The sequence below is a fragment of the Peromyscus californicus genome, unplaced genomic scaffold (assembly GCF_007827085.1).
Source record: "Peromyscus californicus insignis strain IS unplaced genomic scaffold, ASM782708v3 Scaffold_11__1_contigs__length_118956290, whole genome shotgun sequence".
NCBI classification, from domain to species: Eukaryota; Metazoa; Chordata; class Mammalia; order Rodentia; family Cricetidae; genus Peromyscus; species Peromyscus californicus.
This window is the reverse complement of record NW_026294402.1, coordinates 60880448-60904433: the sequence shown is the minus strand read 5'-3', so window position 1 is coordinate 60904433 and position 23986 is coordinate 60880448. Positions and strand designations below refer to the sequence as shown.

Below are 23986 nucleotides of genomic sequence, written 5' to 3'. Positions count from 1 at the left end.
TCCCAACCTCAACCCTTGAGACAGAAGCTCTGCTCCTGGCCCTACCCCAACACCTCCTCCCAGGTCTTGGAAAAGCAAGGCTTCTCACCTTCTTTCGCAGGGCCTTCCATCGTGTGAAGTCGTGCAGAAGGATTCCTTGGTACACACAATCATTTTACGACTTACTAAAAAGGAAAGCAAGTTTGCACAGCAATGGGATGAAGGTGCCTGTTTATTTCTACAGAAAAAAAAATTGAAATCTTGCTGGATATTTGATGCTGTAGGACATAGGGCACCATCAATGTTGATCAGAGTTGATGGGTATTTTGAGTTTAAAATCATCAATGGTGTGAGCATCATTTCACATAAATGCATAGTACAGAAAGTGGCGGAAGTATGTTTAGGGCCATTTCAGAAATTGTTGTAAATTCTGTCCTAATCCTAAGACAAAATTAATGTTTTCATTTTGAGACAGGGTTTCATAAAGTAACCCTAGTTGGCTATGTAGATCAGGTTGACCTATGTGAGCAAAATTTTCTTCCATCAAAGGTAGCTAAGCCCGCTGAGGACAAATATTCTATAAATCTCCCCAACTTTGTAAAACTCCATGCCAATCTTTTGTTTGTTTTTGAGAAAGGGTCTCTCTAGGTAGCCCTAGCTGTCCTGGACTTCTCACATAGACCAGGCTGGCCTTGTACTCACAGAGATCCACCTGCCTCTGCTTCTGGATTCTGCAGGAGCTAATGCAGAGGCCATGGAGGAACACCTCTAGCTTGCTCCCTATGATTTGGTCAGTCTCCTTTTCTTTTTTTCTTTTCTTTTCTTCTCTCTCTCTTTCTTTCTTTCTCTCTCTCTCTTTCTTTCTTTCTTTCTTTCTTTTTTTTCCAAGATAGGGTTTCTCTGTGTAGGCCTGGCTGTCCTGGAACTCACTCTGTAGACCAGGCTGGCCTCGAGATTTCTTTCCTTTTTTTTTTTTTTATTTTTGTTTTTTGTTTGTTTGTTTTTGTTTTTTGAGACAAGGTTTCTCTGTGTAGCTTTGGAGCCTTTCCTGGAACTCACTCTGTAGCCCAGGCTGGCCTCGAACTCACAGAGATCCACCTGCCTCTGCCTCCTGAGTGCTGAGATTGTTTTCTGTTTTGCTTGGTTTGAGTCAGGGCTTCTCTCTGTAGCTTTGGCTGTCCTAGAATTTTTTTTTTTTTTTTTTTTTTTTTTTTTTGGTTTTTCGAGACAGGGTTTCTCTGTGTAGCTTTGCGCCTGTCCTGGAACTCGCTTTGGAGACCAGGCTGGCCTCGAATTCACAGAGATCCGCCTGGCTCTGCCTCCCGAGTGCTGGGATTAAAGGCGTGCGCCACCACCGCCCGGCTAGAATTTACTATATAGACTAGGCTACATCTGCCTCCCAAGTGCTGGGATTAAAGGTGTGGGCCACTACATCTGGCTATCAGTCTGCTTTTTTTGTTTTCTTTTTGTTTGTTTGTTTGTTTGTTTGTTTGTTTTTTGATTTACTTATTTATTATGTATACAGTGTTCTGCCTGCATTTATGCTTGCAGGCCAGAAGAGGGCACCAGATCTCATTACAGATGGTTGTGAGCCACCATATGGTTGCTGGGAATTGAACTCAGGACCTCTGGAAGAACAGCCAGTGCTCTTAACCGCTAAGCCATCTCTCCAGCCCCCTTGTTTGTTTGTTTTTAAGACAGGGTTTCTCTGTGCAACAGTCCTGGCTGTCCTGGAACTGGCTCTGTAGATCAGGTTAGCCTTGAGCTCAGAGATCTGCCTGCTTCTGCCTCTTGCATCACCACTGCCTGGCCAGTCAGTTTTCTTACACCGCCCCAACCACTGTCCAGGGGTGGCACCATCCAGAGTGGGCTGGGCCCTCCTACATCAATCATTAATCAAGAAAATGCAGATGGGCCTACAGGCACTCTGATGGCAGTGTTTTCTCAACTAAGGCTCCTCTTCCCAGAGCTGGCAAAGAACAAATGGGGCACCTACTTACACGCTGCCATGTAAGAAGGGCAGAGGAAATACTAAGTCTTTGTTTTTTGACTCAAATCACTATGTTTTTTTTATAAGAGTAAAAAATTTTGTACATTAAAATCACAGCATTTCATTAACCATCAGTAATCTCAAATTACAGCTGAAGTGTTGTAGGTAATCTTCATTGGCAGTGCGAACGTGGTGTGGCAGCATGCACAGTGCAAAGTATGCATGTTGTGTGCTCACAGCCAAGGCCGAAGTGACATTTCAGGGTGCAACATGGGCAAGGGCTGCCAGACACACCTTAGAGATGTTGGAATTTGAATTAATTTTTAGTTGTTACATATTCAGAAACTTTATATTGTTGCCACCCACATCCAGTTACACAAATGTATTAGTCAGGGTTCTCCAGAGGACCAGAACCAATAGGGTGTATCTCCCCCCAAGCCCCCCTCCCACGTGTGTGTGTGTGTGTGTGTGTGTGTGTGTGTGTGTGTGTGTGTGTGTGTGTATGGGATTTATTAGAGTGGCTTACAGGCTGTGGCCCATCTAGTCCAACAATGGCTGTCTACTAACAAAGTCCAAGAATCCAATAGTTATTCAGTCCATGACGCCAGATGTCAGTTGGTCTTCAGTATATGTCGGGAGTCCCAGCGTAGGCTCTAATGCCCGTGACAGAAAGCCTGTGCAGCAGGATCCGTGAGAATGAGGGCAAGTAAGCAAAAAGCAAAAGCTTCCTTCTTCCATGGTCTTTACATCGGCTGCCAAGAGAAGGTGTGGCCAGATTTAGGGTGGGTCTTCCTACCTCAGATGATCCAGTTAACTGAAAATCCCTCACAGCTGTGCCAGCTGCTTGGGTTTTCAGTTCATTCCAGCTGCAGCCATGTTGACAACTAAGAATAGCCATCACATACCACCCAGTTTAAGAACAGAATACTTGCCATTGTGCTCCTGAGTGGTGGCAACTCCCTTAGAGCTGAGTGAGGGTTGTGGGGTTGAGGTAGAAATAGAGGCCATTTTTATTTCTATCACATGACGTAAGAGTTCTGTATTAAAATCCTACTATAGCCGGGTGGTGGTGGCACTCGCCTTTAATCCCAGCACTCAGGAGGCAGAGGCAGGCAGATCTCTGTGAGTTCGAGGCCAGCCTGGTCTACAGAGTGAGTTCCAGGACAGTCAGGGCTGTTACACAGAGAAACCCTGTCTCGAAAAAAAAAAACAAAAAAACAAAAAAAACAAAAAGCAACTGAGTGAGGCTGGGCAGGGTGGCATGGGCCTGTGGTTCCGTGTAATTGTGGGACTGAAGGAAGAGAATTGTTTGAGGCCAGGAGTTCAAAGTCAGCTTGAGCAACTCAGCCGACTTTGTCTCAAAAAAAAGGTGGCTTCTTTAGGGGCTTGTTCTACTAAGATGGGTGGGCAGTGACGGGTAGATAATAAAGGTAACTACAGGGCAGGGTCTAAGGAGAGGAACTGTGGGAGGTTCTGGAGGTGGCACCAGGCTGCTCTTCTCTGCCCTGATAGTCTTTCTTGGAATGTAGCAGGATTGTTTGTTTGGGTTTGGTTTTTTGAGACAGGGTTTCTCTGCACAGCCCTGGCTGTCCTAGGACTCGCTCTCTAGACCTCGAAATGACCGCCTCTTCGCCACACACTAGTTTGAAGCAAGTTAGGGCTGCTAAGGTTAAGGTAGGATGGCTGGATGGGTGGATGGCTGGATGAACAAATGAAGTAGGGTCTGTGGGTGCCCATCAAAGCGAGGATGGATCCCAGCCTCACCCAGGCATTGTCTCAGTTGGAGACTCTAGGTGGCGCTACCAGGGACCACCTGAAAGGGGAAGGCTGGGGTGACCAGGTTCCCTGAGAGCAAGGGTGGTCCTGGGGCGGACGCCCAGGCCTGGACCCTGCCTGTGCCCTACCTAACCTGCCCCTTCAGAATCCAGGGCACTCAACAAAGACCAGGTGAAATTTAATCTCTGCTGCGTATCTGGCAGACAGTAGACGCTAGGGAAATGTTTGACAAACGGGTGACTCTGCCGAGGGTTCCTCCCCCTGGTACCGCGAGCGACATCACTAGACCAAGGGTGTTATCTTTTCGCTTCAGAACTTTAGTGAGCCAGGGAACGCCTCGGGCGGGGCAAGACTGGGACTCAAGGGCGTGGTCTACTGGTTCGGGGGCGGAGTCCTGGACAAGAGGGTGGAGCCTAGACCCGAAGGACCACAAAATGGGGCGGGGCCTACGCTCGGGGGCAGGGCCTGGAGCCCGAGGGCGGGGCGACCTCGTAGGGCTGCCTGGCTGCTCTAGGGAGTTTGGGTGCCTCAGCGCGCCATCAAGGAGAAGCTGCGGTGGGGTCAGGGCGCGGATGCTGGAAGTTCACATCCCCTCGGTGGGGCCCGAGGCCGAAGAGCCCAGGCAGAGTCCAGAGAAAGGCCACATGGTGAGCAATGGATGGAGGGGTGCGCGTGGGGATCCGCCGAATATCCCCTCGACGAGCGCAAAGGGGACCCAGCATTCCGGGCTAGGACGTCCATCTCAGAGGTTGGGGTTACTGGCTTTGCCAGTCCCTCAGATGATGGTCTTGAGGGATCGCGTGGAGCAGAGGGGCGGGCCGTCAGCCTTTTCTTTCAGGTGTATGTGGGGTGCGGGAGGGGTTTCCCTGAGCGGCCACACGCCAACTCGTCTTTGTGCCTTTCGAAGGCCAGAAAGTGGGTGCGTCTCGCGGCGCGGGTCCTGCTGCATCATTTGGACCCGCCGCCCGCACTCCTCCGCCCGCCCCGCTAGGTGTTCCAAGTGGAGGTGCTGTACAGTGGACGCAGACACACCGTGCCGAGGCGCTACAGCGAGTTCCACGCTCTACACAAGCGGGTGAGGTGGCGTGGACTGCCCACCAGTCTGTCTCCAAGCCAATCCCCTGGGTGGCAAGCGAAAGGGCTCCGGTTCCAGCTTCTGGTTGGCCACCCCCATTACCGTCCCAGTCCCGGGAGGGTGCAGATTATGGGCAACTACCCAAGGACTGACTGCAGGGCCCCTCTTGGGGAGGACGCAGTGGCTAGGTCCCAGCTCAGACTGACCTTGTCTGCGTGCGTCCTTTCCACTTTCGGGCACGTCACGTCTGTCCCAACCACCTTTCACCAGCAGACCCAGGTTAGAGCTTAAAGGCATTGAGGGAGGACTGGAGAGAGGTCTCAGCTAGGTGGAATGGGCTTGAGGGCTTTGCTGGAATCTCACCTCGGTAACTGATGACAGATCAAGAAACGGTACAAAGTGCCTGACTTTCCCTCAAAACGCCTGCCCAACTGGAGGACCAGAGGATTGGAACAGCGCCGGCAGGGCTTGGAGACCTATATCCAGGTGTGCACAGGATACTTGGTTGTCCCTAGCCTCAGGGACTAGGGGTGACCCAGAGAGAGATGGGGGGGGCCCACAACTTGGTTGTTATTTACCACTCCAAGCTCCTTTTTTCCAAACAATCGTGAGTGCAAACTTTTCTATCTGGATTATTTAAAGTTTTGAATAACCCAACAGGTAGATACTTCAAGATCCTTCAGCCCTGGGGTAAGATTCTGTGTTATCTTCATGAGGTGTGTGTGGACTCATTCCGCCAACAATGATAGGCATTATTGAACTAGCCTGCCCACTTTATGGGGCCAGTCTTTGCAGTCCATACTGGGTCGTGAGCTTGGTCTGATAATGCTTGCCTCCACTGCCTTGAAATTCTTAATAATTTGGGAACAAAGGTCCTCAAATTTTTGTTTACAACGGATTAATAATTAGTAGCTGTATCTGATTCCGGGCGTCTTCCGTCTTCCTCCCTAGGGTATCCTATACCTGAATCAGGATGTGCCCAAGGAGCTACTGGAATTCCTGAGACTTAGACACTTCCCCACAGACTCCAAGGCCAGCAGCTGGAGGCAAGGATGGCCCCTGCTGGGGTGTGACAAGGACTCTTTCACAAGCAGCTATGAAAGGGTCCCTAAGGACAAGCTTTCTCCGTTTTCAAATGCTGGGCCCTGGCCTGGTTCTGATACATAGCCTCCCTTACCAACTTTCTTGACCCTGGTGGAGGGGCTGGGTTTTTGACAGCTTTGATGACCCCAGCCGCCTCCACCTCCGGAACTGGGCTTAGAAGCAAGTCCCCTGGGCTATTCTGTGTCTCCACGAACTCACTTCCCCTGGGTATCCTTAAGCAGTTTACAGTGAGTGTTTCTCTTCTTTTCAGCACCCTGAGGGAATTCCTGCCTAGTGACACCAGGCAAGTCCAAGTCCTGCCCTAAGTGCCTGCTGCCCCCTGGTGGCTACATGTGAGGAGGCAGGCCAGCAACCTGTCTTCTAGTTCCTTCCTTTGTGGGTCCCTGCTGACTTTGGTCCTTAGCGTCCATCCCATGTGCGTCTTTGTGCTGCCACATCTCCACTCATGGTTCACAACTCTTTCCTCCTCACAGCTCACAGCTGCACCACAGGCCCGTCATTGGCTTCCGTATGGACCCCTACATTTACACCCCTTCGCCAGGTGAGGCACATCAGCACCTCCCTCCTACTGTCCTTTGGGGCCACACTGTGGCTCCTGTAAACTGCTTTGTAACTTACTTCATAGAAACTATATGCTATACAAGCTTACTTACTTCAAAGTATACAGTTGGTTCACCTGGTCTTTGCCCGCTTGTGGCCTGTCTTCAAAAGCTAACATGGACAGAACGTGGGCTGGGCAAAGCAAACAGTGCCTCCCTTTGGGTAGACAGCCCAGTCTGTGGGCGGCTCAGGGTGCTGCATGCCCAAAGCTGAACTCATGCTAACTCCCTCCCTCTCTTTCACTTTTCCTCCCACAGTACCTCTCCCGGAAGTGGTGGTGGACGGTGTACTCCAGGGCCTCTATGGCTTCAGCACTAGCCCAGCCAAAGGCTAACTGTCATCCTGCTCCATCGCCAATGCCCTGACTAGCCCAGTCTTTGGGTCACTTGTCAGGACAGTTATGTGCCTCAGTCCTAGGAGTTCCATATAAGAAACTGGGTCTTCCCTGGGACTGGCCTCAGGATGTAACTAGCTGAGGCTCAGTTGTGCCCAACCCCACTCAAGGCTCCGAACTTGGCGTGCATTGACAGCTGCAGCTGGTAGACCTCAAGACTCTTCCAAGTCAAGATAAAGAAAAAAGCATAAAGTCATTCCAGACACAGGCTGAGAAGATTCAGGTGTATTTCCCAGTCCAGCTTGGCAGGTGGCAGAAGCTACGGTGAGGCTCAGTAGCTGGCTAGCCATGCCTGATGACGAGTGGGTACCACCCAGGCACAGGCTTAGGCAGGAGCCCAAGGAAGGGGCATGCATCTATCGCCACATGAGAGTCCTAGACATGCTGGGATGTACACTCAGGACAGGTGCTACAGACACAGCCCACACCTAAGTTATAAAAAAAAGAAAACCCACTTTTTTTTATTGATCAGAATTGATAGTTTGATATAAAAACCAGGCCTGTGGAATGTGAGGGGGTGTGAGTCCACCCCCTCAGATGGAAGCATTGGGGCCGAGTGGCACGGGGCCTGTGACTGGCTACCTTCACCCCTGGGAGGGTAGTAATGGGACCTGCAGTACAGCCGCTTGGAGGGATGGGGTCCCTGAGACTCTACTCCTTGGCAATGGCAAAGGGCTTCTCCACTTCGATCTTGCCACAGTCTGCAATGATCACATCCTTCAGGGGCTTGTCCCGACTGTCTGTCTTGGTACTCTCCACTTTCCTCACTACATCCTAGAAAAGAAAGGCAGGAAAGGAGGGAGTGGGCAGGGTGAAGGTCGAGAGACACACAGGACTGGGAGACAGCCCCAAGTGAGTGGCTTAGGAGGGTTGAGACCCTCATGGGATGAACACAGAAACCCAAGGAACTGAAGGCCAGGGTGAATGCAGAGCATGGATTAGCTGACCCAGTACCGCCCAGGGTGACTGAACAGAGGTCCTGGCAGCTGGACAAACTCAACAAGGTCTTCTGGACAGGTTGTCTGGGGTCTGGGAGGACTTAGGACCTTGGGGCAATGGAAATGAAGGCTGAGTATCACGTATTTCATTCTTTTTTCCTGATTGTGGTGTTGGGGGCTGAACCCAGGGCATTATGCATGCTAGGTTAAGCACTCTCTCATGCAGCCACAGTCACATGGACACTCTGAAATGTGGTCTCATGTTGTCCAGCCTGGCCTTGGACTCCTGAGTTCAAGTTATCCCTTTGCCTCAGCCTCCCCAACAGCAAGGACCAAAGGCACTTGGTCAGGCTGTTTGTTCTTGACACTCCCCACCCCTATGCCAGGCTGCCAGGTTAGGAGGAACCACTGTTGGGCTGTGTCTGTGATTAGGTGCCTGTGGGGAAGATTTGCTACTTGAAGTCCTTGGTGAAGACTAGCGGGGTTCAGCCCTCACTTTTAAACTCACCATGCCCTCTAGAACTTTGCCAAAAACCACATGTTTGCCATCTAGCCAGGATGTCTTGACTGTAGTTATGAAGAACTGGGAGCCATTGGTGTCCTTGCCCGCATTGGCCATGCTCACCCATCCAGGCCCGTAATGCTTCAGCTTGAAGTTCTCATCTGGGAAGCGCTCACCATAAATGCTCTTTCCTGGGGAGAGAATCAGTAGGTCAGGGAGTCTAGCCAAGGTGGGCTGAACCACAACAGATGCTTGGGTGAGGATCTATGGGACCCAGACTGTCCTGTCAGGCCAGGCTTGACTGGCAAACAAGGACATAAAAACAGCCTTCCTATCTTCTACCCAAGCCATCGGAAACAAGACCACCTGGGGCATGAGGCCAGGCTGACTTGGGTGAAGTATGATGAGTAGTTTTATGACTGTCATGGGACATAATGTCAACTATCCTTGGCTGTGTCCTGAGGCCTATAGGGAGGGACTTTGCAAAAGAGATGCCTTGGTGCTATGCAGGATGCTGGGAGTGTGGAACTCTTTAGAAAAAAAAAAAGGCTGCTACAGCCAACCAGATTGCCTTTCCAGAGTCACAAGACAGGTGCAGCTGCAGAGCAGAATAGCAGATGGGGGTTAGCTGGGGAAGGAAAAATAGGACACAGGGCTGTTCTTTGGTTTCTTAAGAGCCAAGAGCCTCTTATCAAGACTGGAGCATAAAATAAAAAATGCTTATGAATAAGTGTCATCTGTCTGTGTGGGGTATGGGACTGGGGCCATGACAGTAAGCACAGAGCTCCACACCCTCCCCAAGATCCTGTCTGCAAAGCTGGTTTCCCCATCAATGGACTGATGGGCCTGGAAAACTAGCACCGAAGCAGCATCGTCTAAGGCTGCTGAGAAGGCTTGCACATAAACGAACTTGCTGCCAGGCATGTTCTGACTTTAACATGCATGCAATGGCATGTGCTAGCCAACTCCATATATATGCACAGAAAAGGCCAGCTGTGACAGAGAACGGCATTAACCCCAGCACTTAGGAGGCAGAGCTCTAGGAGTTCCAGGCCAACCAAGGCACAGAGTCACTTTCTTTGGCTCACTGCTCATCACTTCACCTGCATGCTAACCTTAGCTCTCAGCACATGTGTTCATCACACTGCTGTGGGATGTTCTGTATGGCAAATATGTTGCTAATTAGTCAATAAATAAAACACTGATTGGCCATTGGCTAGGCAGGAAGTGTAGGCGGGACAAGGAGGAGAATAAAGCTGGGAAGCGGAAGGCTGAGTGAGAGAGACACTGCCAGCCGCCACGATGACAGACAGCATGTGAAGATGCCGGTAAGCCACGAGCCTTGTGGCAAGGTATAGATTAATGGAAATGGATTAATTTAAGCTGTAAGAACAGTTAGCAAGAAGCCTGCCACGGCCATACAGTTTGTAAGCAGTTTAAGTCTCTGTGTTTACTTGGTCGGGTCTGAGCGGCTCTGGGACTGGCAGGTGAGAGAGATTTGTCCTGACTGTGGGCCAGGCAGGAAAACTCCAGCTACATCACACAGCTCCTCAGGAGGCCCCAGGTTAGGACCTGCCCCGGCCTGAGACTGACAAGGGAGATAAGGCTGACTGTGCAGCAGCTGGGGATGCGGAGAAGCAAGACTACATTAGATGGCAAGGTGGGAGTGAGGTGGCCTATTTATTTTCTGCAGTGATTCCTGGCTGTACACTGCTAACGCTTCCTATTTGAAAAACTTCCTTGGAAATCTTAGTCAACCATGGGATTTTAATTGCTCCTATTTCAATCTCTTCCTCAAGACACAAGGAGCTCCCAAGTTTCAAGAAATAAGTATCTTCTATCCCAGAACTTCCATCCAGCTGCCTTGCAAACGGTTAAGCCTCAAGCCCACCATTTTTTTTTTTCCCTGAGACAAGGTTTCTCTGTGTAGCCCTGTCTGTCCCGAAACTTGCTCTGTAGACGAGGCTGGCCTTGAACTCAGTCAGATCTGCCTGCCTCTGCCTCCCAGTGTTGAGTGCATCACCACACTCAGCTTTTTTTAAGTTTAAGGGTATGTGGGTATTTGGCCGACGTGTATGTCTTGGTACCACACCTGGGCCTGAGCAGACAAGAAGAGGCTATCAGATTCCCTGGAACTGGAATTATAAACAGCTGTGAGTCACCAGGTGGGAACTGAACCCACGTCCCCTGCAAGAGCTGCCAGTGCTCTTAACCACTGAGTCACCTCTCCAGCCCCTGGTGGTTGATTTTTGAGACAAGTTCTCATGTTGACTGGGTTGTCCTTAAAGTCATCCCAGAACCTCCTGCCTTTACCTCCTAAGTGTTGGGGTTCCAGGCACACACCACTACAATTGCCTTGAGTTCTTCACATTTATTATGTTTCTTAGTTTGTATATGTGTACTGTGCACACGCTCATGCCACAGAGCATGCGTGCAGTCAGAGGACACCTTGCAGAAGTCGGTTCTCTTCTTCCAATGTTTGAGACCCAGGAATCAAACACAGGTCATTAGGCTTGGCAGCAAGTACCTTTATCCACCTCACTGGCCTTTTTAACTTATCTATTTATGCATATATATGTGATACAAGCAGCAGGGTGTGTGGTACAAGCTACAGACTTGTATCAATGGTGGGCACCTGGAAGAGAGCACAGTCTACCTGATCCCACCTCCCTCTCCTTTGCACTGGGTTCTCTTTTCAAAGAAGGATGCAGCTAATCTCCGTGCAAGAGAGAGGCCGGCCTGTACAGCAGGCAAAAGAAGACACTTTGTTTAACTGAGGCAGCCTGGCCACCCCACCATGGGCACTACAATGTCAAGGCTCCTCTTTTCAGAGGATCTGAAGTTACCTCCTGTGCCATCTCCCCTGGTGAAGTCTCCACCTTGGATCATGAAGTCCTTGATGACACGATGGAACTTGCTGTTTTTATAGCCAAATCCTTTCTGGAAAAAGGGATGAGAGACAAGGAGGTAGCAGATGTCAAACTGGCCCTGCAGACACACACCTACAGCGCTTTCTGATATAGATTTGGCATTTAATGGACCGAGTGACCAGCTACTGCAGGACAAACACAAAGCATGTCCGTCTGGAAAAGACCACATCCCTAGCCTCGACCCTTACGCAGTTCCTGAAGGATGTAACTCAAGGTCACAATGCTTTTTTTCACCCTCTCTGTTCTTCTCATCCTAAGACGACGTGCAAGGTTTGGGATACAACTCAGCTGGCAGAGTGTTTGTCCTCGCATGAACACCCTCCTGGGCTCTACTCTGAATACTGTACAAAGTGAGCATGGTGCGCACACCTGTGACCCCAGCACTCAGGAGGTAGGGGCAGGCCTATCAGAAGCTCAAGAGCACCCCTGGCTACACATCAGGTTCAAGATCAGCCAGAGGCTACACAAGACTCTCAGGAAAAAACAAAACAAAACGAGCAAAGACGTTAAAATATAAATTTCATTAAATAGAATATATATTTCCTTAAAAGTCTGTGCTATGTTGGGCGGCGGTGGCACACACCTTTAGTCCCACCAAACAAACAAACAAACAAAAAACCCACAAAAAGTCTGTGCCATATTCTAGGATCAAGTCCCTTGGACCCTTTCTTCTCCTTTTTAAAAATTTGAGCCAGGCAGAGGTGGCGCATGCCTTTAATCCCAGCACTCGGGAGGCAGAGGCAGGCGGATCTCTGTGAGTTTGAGGCCAGCCTGGTCTACAGAGCGAGATCCAGAACAGGCTCCAAAGCTACACAGAGAAACCCTGTCTCAAAACGCAAAGCAAAACAAAACAAAACAAGAGCTCTTATTTTATTCCGATAGCAGTCACATCGTGTGGACTAAGAACATTCAAATAAAACCAGACATTGAAGATTAGTCTTCACACATTATAGCCAAACAATGCCATGTTTGTCTAGGTTCTCTCCACCAGAAGACCACATCACCACCTCGGCAGTCATGGAACCATTTGGCACAGCTTCCTTAACTGTGAAACTACCAGTTTTAGCACTTTGGATTATTTTTGTGTGTGTCCTGTGAATAGCTGTACGAAACAGCAGGGGTTGGATCTTTGTGTAATGCCAAAATCTGGGCCACTGAGGCTTTGAGTAATTCAGCAGTACCAGGGCCTTCTCTAAAAATTAGGGACAAACTGGACCCCTTTATTCTTAATATTCTTAACAAAAACATTTGGTCCTCAGGGAAGCCAGTTAGGGAAGTCAGTGTAAGCCACTGCTGCAGACGGGTCACACCCTGCAGTCCACCTACTTCCATCCCTACTACGTGGAGTTGCCTACCTCTGTACCAGTCACTTACCTCTCCTGTAGCTAAGGCTACAAAATTATCCACTGTTTTTGGAACGGTCTTCCCAAAGAGTCCAAAGGTCACTCGGCCTACAGGTTCATCTCCAATTCGGAGATCAAAGAACACCTAAGGAAAATGAACAAATGCAAGTTTAGCCTTTTAAAGGGTCCTTGGTAGATTAGGAAGGGCCCAAGAAATCACCCTGATGAGAGAGAGCTGCAGCTAAAGCCCTAAAGCTGTGGCTGAGTCTGATTTTGGCCGGGGCAAAACTTCTGTACAAACCAAATTTACAGGCTGGACAAATGGCTCAGTTGTTAACAGCATCTGCTGCTTTCCCAGAGGACATAGCTTCTGTTCTCAGCACCCAGATGGTGGCTCACAATCACCTGTACACTGTAAAGTTCTAGATTTCCCCAACTCCATATTAGGGACTGATGAAATGGCCTTGTCCACTATAGGCAGCCAAGTGCTCTACTACAGAGCTAATAACCCCCTAATAATTAATATTCTGAGAGAGGGTCTTGCTAAATTGTAATCCTCCCAAGTGTCTGGGATTACAGACATAAGCCACAATACTTGACTTGCTGCATTAATCACCTCCTATCCTCACCCCGCCAAAAGAAATGATTACAGGCTGGCCAGATGCCTTAGTGGGTAAACGTGGTTGAAGCCAAGCCTGAAGTCCTGAGAGACCCACATAATGGAAATAGAGAATCCACTCCCGCAAGTTGTCTTCTGACCTTTAGTTACACTGTGGCACGTATAAGTCCCTCTCCCCAGCAAGTAAATTATGCAACATTCTTAAGAAAGGTTACGTTCTCAGACTACAGAATAGCAATCTGTGCTCTTACAATGACTCCAGATGACAGAAACTGACATTAAAAGAGGAAAATACATAAAGAGATCACTATGCTTGCAAGTTTAACTCAATTTACTGTGCGTGCTACAAAGCACAGTAAACTAGAAGTGTCCATAGTAAAAGAAGGGTATTGCAGGGTATGTGCAAAGGGCTGAGGTTGTTCGCGCTGGCCGCAGCTGAGCATCCTCGGTCAGGGCGGAGGCTGGGGGAGTCCAGGTCATTCTTTAGTTTGAGTGGGTAGGGCGAGCCTGGCTCCAAGAGGTCACAGCCGACCCAAGGATGGGCTGAACCAGGACAAGGACGCTCAGGTCGGAACTACTGAGCCAGACTCGCGCGGGCCGGGGTCGGACCGCAGGCGGCGGAAGGCAGGCCTCGCCGGGAGAGGAGATCCCAGACCTTGACTGTGACTTTGGGTCCTTTCTTTTTATCGTTGGCCACGGAGGGTCCCGGCAGCAAAAGGAAGACGACGGAGCCCACGATGAGGGCGGCAGCGAAGAGCAACTTCATATTGCGCTCCGAGAGGCGCAGCATCCACCGACAGCACAGAGAACAGTCGCGGGAGCCCGGACCGGAAGAGGGTGTGGACACGCGGTGTGTGCGCGTTGCCGCCCGGGCTCGGGGGTGGACCTGGGGCTGCGGGAGGCCTCGCAGCGCGAGGAGCGCGCCACGTTCCCCCTGCGCTGCAACGCCGAGTGGTAGGCGCTGCCGCGGGCGGGGCTGTGGGTGGCTGCCACGTTACAGCCCTCTGATTGGATATGCGCCTCGCCCTCCGGTCTGCGTCAAGGCGGTGCGCGGAAGGCGGCGTTGGGATTGGCCTTAGAAAAAAAGACTACGAACCCCAGCATGCCTTGCGGCCCGACCGGCCCACCAACCCTTCCGACGATTGTCAGGGTGTGTAAAGCCCAGTCACTCACTACCCAGTGGGTGGGTGGTCTTCAAAAACTCGACATACTTAACCGAAGTGCTAGGGGTTGAATTTAGCGGCTGAGTTTTACAGCGCAGCCTTCTGTATCTTCTTCTATAATATCTTGCCCGGGGACTGGGACTAGTGGCTCGCGCCTGCGCTCCCAGCTTTGGGCAGGGTGAAGTGGGATGGTAACAGTGAGTTCAAGGTCAGCCTGGGCTACAGAGTTGAGTCCCAGTTCCTCTTGGGCTAGATAGAGTGAGACCTTACCTCAAAACAAACACGACCGGTCGTCGTAGCGTGTGCCTTCAATCCCAGCACCTGGGAGGAAGAGGCAGACGAATTTCTGTGAGTTTGAGGCCAGCTTCCTCTACGTAGTGAGTTCTGTGCTAGCAAGAACTACATGGTAACACCTATGCCTCAAAAGAAGGGGTCGAGGGGTGAAAAGGCGGCTCAGTGTGTGAGTGCTTTTGCTGCAAAATCATGAGGACCTGAGGATTTGGATCCAACAGCCGCCTAAAAGCAGATCATGGACGTACTTACGTACTCCTAACTCTAGTGCTGTAGGAGTGGTGGGTGTAGATAGGAGAATCTGGTAGACCTGCTGGATGCTAGACTAGTTCTTAGCTTCAAGAAGAGACCCTGTCTCAGAAAGAACGTGGAGAATGATAAGAACAGTCAGTACACTCGACCTCTTCCTTTGGCCTCTGCACACATAAACTGTGCGTATACACACACGCACACACACGCTTCCGTTTTTAATTTTTGACACATCACTACTCATTTTTCTCTTTGAATTCTGTGCTTACCCACTGTGTGAACTTAGGAGCCCGTGCATTCTGTTGTATACTTTGGATTTTTTCCTTTTTTTTTTTTTTTTTTTTTTTGGTTTTTCGCGACAGTGTTTCTCTGTGTAACAGTCCTAGTTGTCCTGGAACTCGCTTTGTAGACCAGGCTGGCCTCGATCCTGCAGAGATCCACCTACCTCTGCCTCCCAAGTGCTGGGATAAAAGGCGTGTGCTACCACTGCCCGGCCCCTATTTTTTCCTTTTTTATGTGTGTGTGATTATATTTGAGTGGGTAGACATGCGATAGTATGCACGTGGAGAGAGTTGGTTCTCTCCTTACATCACATGGGTCCTGGGATTTGCACTCAGGTTTTCAGGCTTGGAGGCAGGCAGCTTTACTTAAACTGAGCTACCCTGCCAGCTCCTGAATTTTAATTTCTTTGCCCATTTTCTAAAAATAGACCACTTTCTTTCTTTTAGGAGGATGGGACTGTCTTGCACATTATCTGTATCCGGCTTCCTTAACCCTTCTCCAGGGGTCTGTGCTCAGGAAGTATTGGTTGGGATGGCTTTCAATTAATTTATGCACGCATACATTAATATACATACATACACTAATATATGCAAAGGCCTGAGGCTGACATTGGCTTTTCTTTTTCGTAGAAAAAGATGCTAACCTGGGCTGTTTCAGGTTGTACCACACACGGTGTTGCTCCATTCTACAACACACATACTTTGAGAGCCTTACACTCTGCTGATTTCAGTGAGATTTACCCTGTAGACTTGGGCATTTGAATCCTTGATCTCCAGTTGTGTCACTGTTTGGGCAGGTTTCGGAGGTGTGGCCTTGCTGGAGGAAGCACACCGGGGGGCGGGATTTGAGGTTTCAATGGCCTACACTGTTCCTGGCTAGTGCTGTTTCCTGCTGGGGTTCTGGATGTGAGCTCTCAGCTGTTCCTGCTGCCATGCCTGCCACCTTGCTGTGTCAGTGCCCTGCCCTGATGGATTCTGATCCCTCTGGAACCACAAGCCCTAATAAACGTTCTTCTATAAGTTGTCTTGGTCATGGTGCTTTATCACAGAGTATACAAGAGCAATAAACATACCTAGAAAATAATGGCACATGCCATTAATCCCAGTACTGTGTAGGCAGAGACAGGCAGATTTCTATGAGTTCAAGGCTGGCCTGGTCTACAAAGTCAAGTTTCAGGACAGTCAGAGCTGCTACACAAAGAAATTCTGTCGCAATAAAATAAAATAAAATAAAATTCAAAAAAGTCTTTTTTGAGACAGGGACTCTATGTAGCCCTGGCTGGCCTGGAACTTGCTATGTAAACCAAGTTAGTCTTCAACTTGGAGATCTCCCTGCTTCTGCCTCCTGAGTGTTGGGATTAGTAGTGATCCACATGAGATAGTTATTAACAACCACACAGTAGCATAAATCCTAACTGGTCTTAATAAAAACCCAGAGCCAGATATCAAGATAAATGTGCTATACAGCTTTTTTTGAGGGGAGGGGGCAGGATTTCTCTGTGTAACAGTCCTGACTCTCCTGGAACTCACTCTGTAGCCCAGGCTGGCCTCGAACTCACAGAGATCCACCTGCTTCTGCCTCCCAAGTGCTGGGATTAAAGGCATGCACCACCAACACCAGGCTTCTATGGCTAACTAGTGGCTGTCTTTGCCCTCTGATCTTCAGGAACGTTTTATTTGTTGGAGCATACACAAAACACCACACCACCCTAATTAAGCCAACCAATTAAAAGCTTTAAATTCTTTTTGTTGATGGCCAGAACAAGAGCAGGCTTACATGTCTGAAAAGTTTCTTGACGCTCAAATTCAGAGATAAAGAGGTTTCCAGGATTTCTCTCTGTAGTCCTGGCTGTCCTGGAACTTGCTCTGTAGACCAGACTGGCCTCGAACTCAGAGATCTGGATATGGAATTTTAAAAGTAAAAAACCACAATGTGCCTGGCTTGGCAACCAGGAAGTATGAGTGGCCTCCAAGTCCATTTTGGCCCACCCTGCCAAGACTGGCTAAGACATGTCTGGCAGAAAATTTTCTCTCTCTCCTTTTTAAAAAAATAATTGCTGAGGGGCGGGAGGAGGGAGGACAGAGGAATCCGTGGCTGATATGTAAAATTAAATTAATAATAAAATAAAAATATTTATAAAAAAATGGACAGAAATTTTATCCCCCCTTTCATGGCTTTCTTTCCATGAGTTCCTAGGAGTGTAAAGCTGTAGGGCTTTTGCTCTGAATATTTGTTCCTCTGGATCTTAACACAAATGTCTTAATAATTGCACAAAATGCTTTGTCTCAAAGGACTGAGAAGAACCCATATAATTCCACTCTCTCACAACTGTGAATCCTTGGGTGAGAGGCTGAGTTTCCTGAACCCCTAATTTCTATTTAAAGAAAAATTCTTACCTTTTCTGAGGACTGAGTCCCATGTTGGGTGTCAGATTTGGGGGTCCCTGCAAGCACCATGGCCTGCAGGAAGATGATCTGAGGAGGGGCAAGAATGATACATCAGAGTGAGATGAGGGTCAGCATAACCTTGAAACATTTTGACATCACTTACCAATTATTTTTGATTAATATATATGGACCATGGTCAAGGCCATAAAATTCTCCAATGTGTTGCCAAGGCAGATGTGGCTATTGGGGGACAGCGGAGAGAAGGCTGAGGACTGCCTAAGCAAATATCAAATGGAGTCAGACAGGATGGCTGGCGTTACCTTAGGCATTTCATTCCCCCACTTAAAGTTATCTCTAAATCTTCGCTCTTGGGTAAGCAGGAAATACTGGGTCCCGAAGATCATTAGCCTAATTAAGGCAATTTTGTTTGATGAATTTTAAGGCCCCACAGCAAGTCCTTAAAAAGGAGGAATAATCTCAGCACTCGAGAGGCAGAGGCAGGCGGATCTCTGTGAATCTGAGGCCAGCCTGGTCTACAAATCGAGTTCCAGGACAGCTGGAGCTGTCACACAGAGAAACCCTGTCTCGAAAACAAGCAGGAGTAAGGGGCCAGCCAGGGCCGTGAAAAGGACTGAGAGCCATGGACTGTAATCCAACATTTTATGGTATGAGAAAGTATTTATTTATGTTTTTGTTTTTATTTCTTTTTTATTTTTTGTAAAGTTGGTTGGTTTGGCTGGTTTCTTGGATAACTCTTGTTTGTTTATTATAGAAGCAACCCGTCTCCTCCAGGGTCACACCAAGTCCTCCTTGGGACATGGAAACCCAGTCTAAGCCTCTCAGCCTTGGAGGACTACTTCTGTTAGAGACTCCCTGGGTACGGAGCCAGCGAGGGAGAGATGAGGGTGTCTGAGGTCTGCATTTCTCTGATTGTTTATCTGTCGTAGACATATTTATATAGGTGTTCTGAGGCCGTACAGTGAGGGAGCCTGGTGGTACAGGCAAACCAAGGTTCTGGGGGAGTGAAATAAGCTTCTGAGTTAAAAGTTACTAGCTGGGCGGTCGTGGCGCACACCTTTAATCCCAGCACTCAGGAGGCAGAGCCAGGTGGATCTCTGTGAGTTCGAGGCCAGCCTGGTCTACAGAGCCAGATCCAGGATAGGCACCAAAGCTACACAGAGAACCCCTGTCTCAAAACAACAACAACAACAACAACAACAAAAAGTTACTATGAGACTAATGTTACAAGAGGCAAAAGGGGGAACTGGCAAGTGGGCAATTTGTAGTGACAAGACCAAGTGATTTTAGTCACATTTTTCAGTGTAATAGTGGTTTGTGAGCGTGGACAAGAGAAGACATGGGAGACGTGATTATTGCAAGTTTTGTTCTTAACCTGACGTAATGGGGGGCAGGCTTTTAAGCAGATCCAGCAGTCTTGCGTCAGTTCAGGCTGGGTGTAAAGATCAGGCAAGGGGAGACCTCTTTAGGAACGAAGGCAATTAACAAAGCCCCTGGGCTGATAAATATACCGGGGCCATTGGCCACAGGAGATTTTGACTCCCTTTACCTGGAGGAAAAGGAGGGGAGGGGAATGCAACCAGAGGTTTATCCAGCTGGGCTCTGGGGCCAATGGGGTGGAGGGGTCCATACAATCTGCTCTGGGTGGTACACAGAGCACCCCAATCATGCCCAGTTGAATTTAATCTTATTCCCCATGGAGTAAATCTTCTGTGTCTTTCAAACAGGTGGCAGTGTCAAGTGTTGCCAACAGGAGGTCATCTGCATACTGGAGCAGAGTTGAATTGGAGTGTGACACCCTGACTCTGTGAGGTCTTTTTGTAATGTCTCCCCAACGAGTGTAGGGGAATTTGGAGTAGTCCATGTTCAGGTAGCTGTCTAGTCTTGGACATCGAATCAATCTATTTAAAGGCAAATATGGACTGACTAACTGATGCCAGGGGAATAGAGAAAAAAGCAGACTTAAGATCCAGGATTATGGGGTTGGAGAGATGGCGCAGAGGTTAAGAGCACTGGCTGTCCCTCCAGAGGTCCTGAGTTCAGTTCCCAGCAACCACATGTTGGCTCAAAACCATCTGTAATGAGAGCTGGTGTCCTTTTCTGGTCTGCAGGCATGCATGCAGGTGGAACACTGTATATATGGTAAATAAATACATCTTCTAAAAAAACAATCCAGGAGTGTATAGACCTGGTGGCCTGGTGGGAGGTGACTGAGCAAAGTGGGTGGATTTGGAACAGAAGGTTGAATGGTTTTTAGTTCATTTATTTACCTCTCCGAGACCCTGGCTGTTATCTGAGGTCCCTGGTCTATGGACGTGCAGGAATGGTATATTCCAGGCTGACTGGCATGAGGTGAGAATGTTAGCTTCTGACAGTCTTTTGATATGAGGAGCAATTCCCAGTTTAGCTTTTTGGTTTAAGGCAGCAGTTCTCAACCTGTGGGTTGTGACCCCCTTGGCACATCTCTATCTCCAAAAATATTTACATTAAGTTCAAAGCAGTAGCAAAATTACAGTTATGAAGTAGCAATAAAAACAATTTTATAGGACCTGGAAGAGATGGCTCAGTGGTTAAGGACACTGGTTGCTCTTCCAAAGGACCCGGGTTCAATTCCCAGCACCCACATGGCAACTCATAACTGTCTGTAACTCTAGTTCCAAGGGACCTGAAACCCATGGCAAAAAACCAATGTACATTAAAAAAAAAAGGAAAAATAAATTTAAAAAAGTGTTTGGTTAAAAAATAATTTTGTAGGTGGAGGTCACCACAACATGAGGAACTGTATTAAATGGTCACAACATTAGGAAGGTTGAGAACCACTGATTTAAGGGTTATTGTCAGACCAATATTGATGTGGCTATAGCCAAGAGACTTAGCTGGATCAGGGTCTCTGGGTCTGAATTTATTTTTGTGTGGAGTCTGGAAGAGCCAGAAGATTTTTTTTTTTTTTTTTTTTTTTTTTTTTTTTTTTTTTTGGTTTTTCCAGACAGGGTTTCTCTGTGTAGCTTTGCACCTTTCCCGGAACTTGCTTTGTAGACCAGGCTGGCCTCGAACTCACAGAAATTCGCCTGCCTCTGCCTCCCGAGTGCTGGGATTAAAGGCCTGTGCCACCACCGCCTGGCGATATTTTTAATTTTCAAAGATGATCTCTGCCCAGAATGGGGAAAGGGGAGTCTGGGACCATGAAGGAGTGACTTACCCGTTTTTGGCTCACAGAGATTTTGAGGTGTAAAGAGAATGTCCTTAATTGTGTTTGTGGCTCCTTGTATCTTTTTATTGGTACCTGGATTTTTAGAAAGAGAAACCTCTGTCCCAATGGATTTTTTTTAAAAACAGAAGCATCTGCCCTAGTGTCTACCAAAAACCTAATTAGGCAGTTTTCTATTGCTACAGTGACCAAGGGCTCTTGGAGGCCTAAGAGGGTAGAGCCCCAGCCTTTCATTCTGATTTACTGTCCATCTGTCTTGTGGTCAGAAGGGTTACTGTTTTTCTGGGTTTGGGATGGTTTGGATATGTGTGTCTTTTTTTAATGATATGCACTGAATGGGGGAAGAAGGAATAAAAAGGAAAGGGGAGGACATGACTGCTCCTAGGTATGGTGGAGAAGAAGGTTTATTGTGGATAAAAGGTAGAGGCAGGGACATCTGGGAGAGTCCAGAGTGCACATGACCAGGCTGAACTCAGTCATGGGGGGAGGGGGAGGAAAGAGAACGAGGGGCAGCAGCCAGGAGGCCAAAGGTACAAAAGAGACCGTTAACCAAACTGTCTGGATTATAGCGGGAAGAGCCTCTGAGGGACGGGCAGCCCAGCCCCTGGGCTGGAGAGTTCAGGGTAGAGGGCAGGGTATGCCAGCCATACCCAGTAACAGGTAGGGACTGAGGGATGCTCTGAGAATCTGGTGGCCAGGTCCACTTTAATATGTTAAATAGGCTCCTCAGCCTTTGTCCTTGTTTGAAACTTAACATGTTCTTGGATCCCTTTTCAGTCGGCCTGTGTTCCATATTTTGTTTTGAGGATCTCTCTCTTAACACAAGCACTCAGACTCAGATGAGTGGAAAGCAGCCAGCATAATCACTGGGTGTGGCTAGGCTAGCAGTCGAGGCTGCTTGCCTCTGCCTTTTAGTGTCTTGGTTATTGTAACCTTTGGGGCTACTTGGATGAGCTGGAATGTATTTAATCCTGTTAAGACCTCTAGCTTTGCCAGGTGGTGGTGGTGCACGCCTTTAATCCCAGCACTCAGGAGGCAGAGGCAGGCGGATCTCTGTGAGTTTGAGGCCAGCCTGGTCAGGATAGGCACCAAAACTACACAGAGAAATCCTGTCTCAAAAGACCTCTAGCTTTTGGAATTTTTTGCACATGTCTGGAGCTGATGGAGTGACAAAAGGCAAATTTAATGCCCTTTTTTGTTTGTTTGTTTTTAGAGCCAGTGGATTGTAAAGGGGTGTAAAATTTGAAAGCTTTTTTGTAATCATTCAAGAAATGCCCCAGATTTGAGCTCTGAAGAACCTCAGTAGTCTTAAAACAAATTAGTGGGTTTTTGGAGCTGTATCCCGAATTTAAGTTATAAGATACCAGTGAAAAGTGTCCAATGCCTGGGAACCTGCATGTGTACTGGACTTCCAACCAGGGCATTTGGATAGAAAAGTTGCCTCAAAAAACAGTAGCTTTTCAGCATCCATACCAGTGACTGCAATCAAAAAACCTTCCTTGCCTCTGCCCCAATGTGTTCCCTTTCCTCTGAAGTAAACAGAGTCAGGAGTTGCTGGCAGTCATCCCAGGTAGGATAATGGGTGTGGAGCACAGGTTCCAAGAGGGCAGTTAGGGGGCTTATCGGAAAAAGGAGAAGGAGGTCTGGGTCTTCCAGTTATACAGATATGGATTAGAGAAAGGAACACAGATCAGGAAAAGGGCAACACCCTTCCTCTAAGTCCTTGTCTCCTGCCCCAGGAGGAAGCAGGAGCCTCCTGCAAGGGAAAAACAGAGGTTGGGACCTGAGTCTGGCCGTCAAAGGTGGAGAAGAAAGTACAGGAGGCTGGAGAAATGGATATCTCCATCAGAAGGCATAGAAATAACCACACAGGAGAGGAAATAGGGGTATGGATCCAGAAGGCAGAGTGGGTGAAGTAGACATAGAGGACAGGGTGTGTGGAGGTAGATAGAGTAGGGTAGGCCACGATAGAGCGATGGAGGGGTCTGGGGAGGAGGAGGAGGAATCTGGGAGAGGTGAGGGAAGAGGAAGATGTGTTGTAGACAGGGGGAAGGGAACCAGCCCAGCAGAGGTAGCAGGACAGTGCGACCTCCTGCCAGTGATGGAGTTTTGGTTGTTGTTCAGCTCTGAGGGTTGAGGGCAGGGGGTGGGGTGGGGTGGAGCAACACTGAGATGCTTGAGAAAAATTCCATGACCCATGAGATGGGCTTGGAGAGTCACTCTCTTTCAGGACTAAAAGGTTGATTCAATTTACAGCTTAGAGGGGTTGGTTACAAACCGTTATTTGTTAGGGTAAAAAAACGAATCTACTGCTACTCTCAGATACTTCATTCTGGTACAGGTTTTTATGTGTTGATGCAAATTTAGAGTTATCTTTGCTATGGTACATGTCTGTTTCTGCTCTTGTTTAAAGTATTATATAAAATATTCAAACTACTGAATTTGAAAAGAAACCATAAAATAAGTCGGAGATTTGATCTTATTAGGTTAAATCTGGTTGGTTTTCTTCATTTTAAAAATAGCTGATGATTCTTCACTGTAAAATGTTTATGTTAGAAATGAAATCATGCTCTTTAAAGAAGGGAGGAGAACTGAGGTCCCATGTCAGATATCAGACTTATTTAAAAATATAATAATTTAAAAAGTAATAATTAAGAACACAGGTTAATACTTAATCACCTTGTCACAGCCCTCTGGGTTACAGGGTTTTATATGATTGGCCTATGAAATGGCAGGATTAAAGCTCTTAGCTATTCAGAGTTTCATAGAAAAGTCCAAACCTGTTTCTTAAAAATTGTCAATATCACATCTATGGTCTGTAAATGAAAACGGCAGTGTACATGCTCCTGCAATGTCTGAGGGTATACATGTATCTATGGACAGGGAAAAATGGTTATAAGATGAAAATAAAACTCTGGCCTGCAGAAAGCAATACTTCTAAAGAAGGTATTTCAGAAAAATATGGCTCTAACATTATATTTGGTATAAACAGTGGTTGCCATCAGACCTAGAACCTCAGCACTAGTATGGACTGTTGTATGATGACAGAAATATAAGGTTATATTTGTTACAACATACTGTATATGCGATTCAAAGTAAAAAAAATTTAAGGTTATGAAGATCTATTCAGATTAACAA

General features: G+C 48.0%; 2 protein-coding genes across 3 annotated transcripts; one reads left to right on the top strand and one right to left on the bottom strand.

Annotated features, from left to right (window-relative positions):
• Positions 1 to 4226: 4226 nt before the first annotated feature.
• On the top strand, positions 4227 to 7009 carry Snx22 (sorting nexin 22). Of its 2 annotated transcripts, XM_052712805.1 has the most exons (7): positions 4229 to 4392; positions 4737 to 4820; positions 5202 to 5306; positions 5772 to 5866; positions 6175 to 6207; positions 6398 to 6465; positions 6782 to 7009. In XM_052712805.1, exons 1-7 carry the CDS (start codon positions 4318 to 4320, stop codon positions 6856 to 6858), a joined length of 537 nt encoding a protein of 178 aa, XP_052568765.1. In that variant the 5' UTR covers positions 4229 to 4317; the 3' UTR covers positions 6859 to 7009. The 2 variants fall into 2 exon arrangements, with proteins under 2 accessions (XP_052568774.1, XP_052568765.1); XM_052712814.1 differs by lacking the exon at positions 6175 to 6207 and having other exon boundaries at positions 4227 to 4392.
• A 119-nt stretch (positions 7010 to 7128) lies between these two features.
• Ppib (peptidylprolyl isomerase B) lies at positions 7129 to 14132 on the bottom strand. The gene is made up of 5 exons (XM_052712795.1): positions 13906 to 14132; positions 12663 to 12776; positions 11205 to 11298; positions 8365 to 8549; positions 7129 to 7692 (listed from the first exon to the last, which is right to left on the bottom strand). Exons 1-5 carry the CDS (start codon positions 14038 to 14040, stop codon positions 7570 to 7572), a joined length of 651 nt encoding a protein of 216 aa, XP_052568755.1. The 5' UTR covers positions 14041 to 14132; the 3' UTR covers positions 7129 to 7569.
• Between the last annotated feature and the right edge of the window lie 9854 nt (positions 14133 to 23986).

Bases quoted from the DNA above. Each gene is read 5' to 3' on its own strand.
- Snx22 (XM_052712805.1), top strand. From the start codon at position 4,318: ATGCTGGAAGTTCACATCCCCTCGGTGGGGCCCGAGGCCGAAGAGCCC. The intron at 4,393-4,736 runs GTGAGCAATGGA...CCGCCCCGCTAG, and splicing joins GTCCAGAGAAAGGCCACATG to GTGTTCCAAGTGGAGGTGCT. The intron at 6,208-6,397 runs GCAAGTCCAAGT...TCCTCCTCACAG, and splicing joins TTCCTGCCTAGTGACACCAG to CTCACAGCTGCACCACAGGC.
- Ppib (XM_052712795.1), bottom strand. From the start codon at position 14,040: ATGCTGCGCCTCTCGGAGCGCAATATGAAGTTGCTCTTCGCTGCCGCC. The intron at 12,777-13,905 runs GTCTGGGATCTC...CATTTTCCTTAG, and splicing joins GACCCAAAGTCACAGTCAAG to GTGTTCTTTGATCTCCGAAT. The intron at 8,550-11,204 runs GTAACTTCAGAT...TTCTCTCCCCAG, and splicing joins CAGGGGAGATGGCACAGGAG to GAAAGAGCATTTATGGTGAG.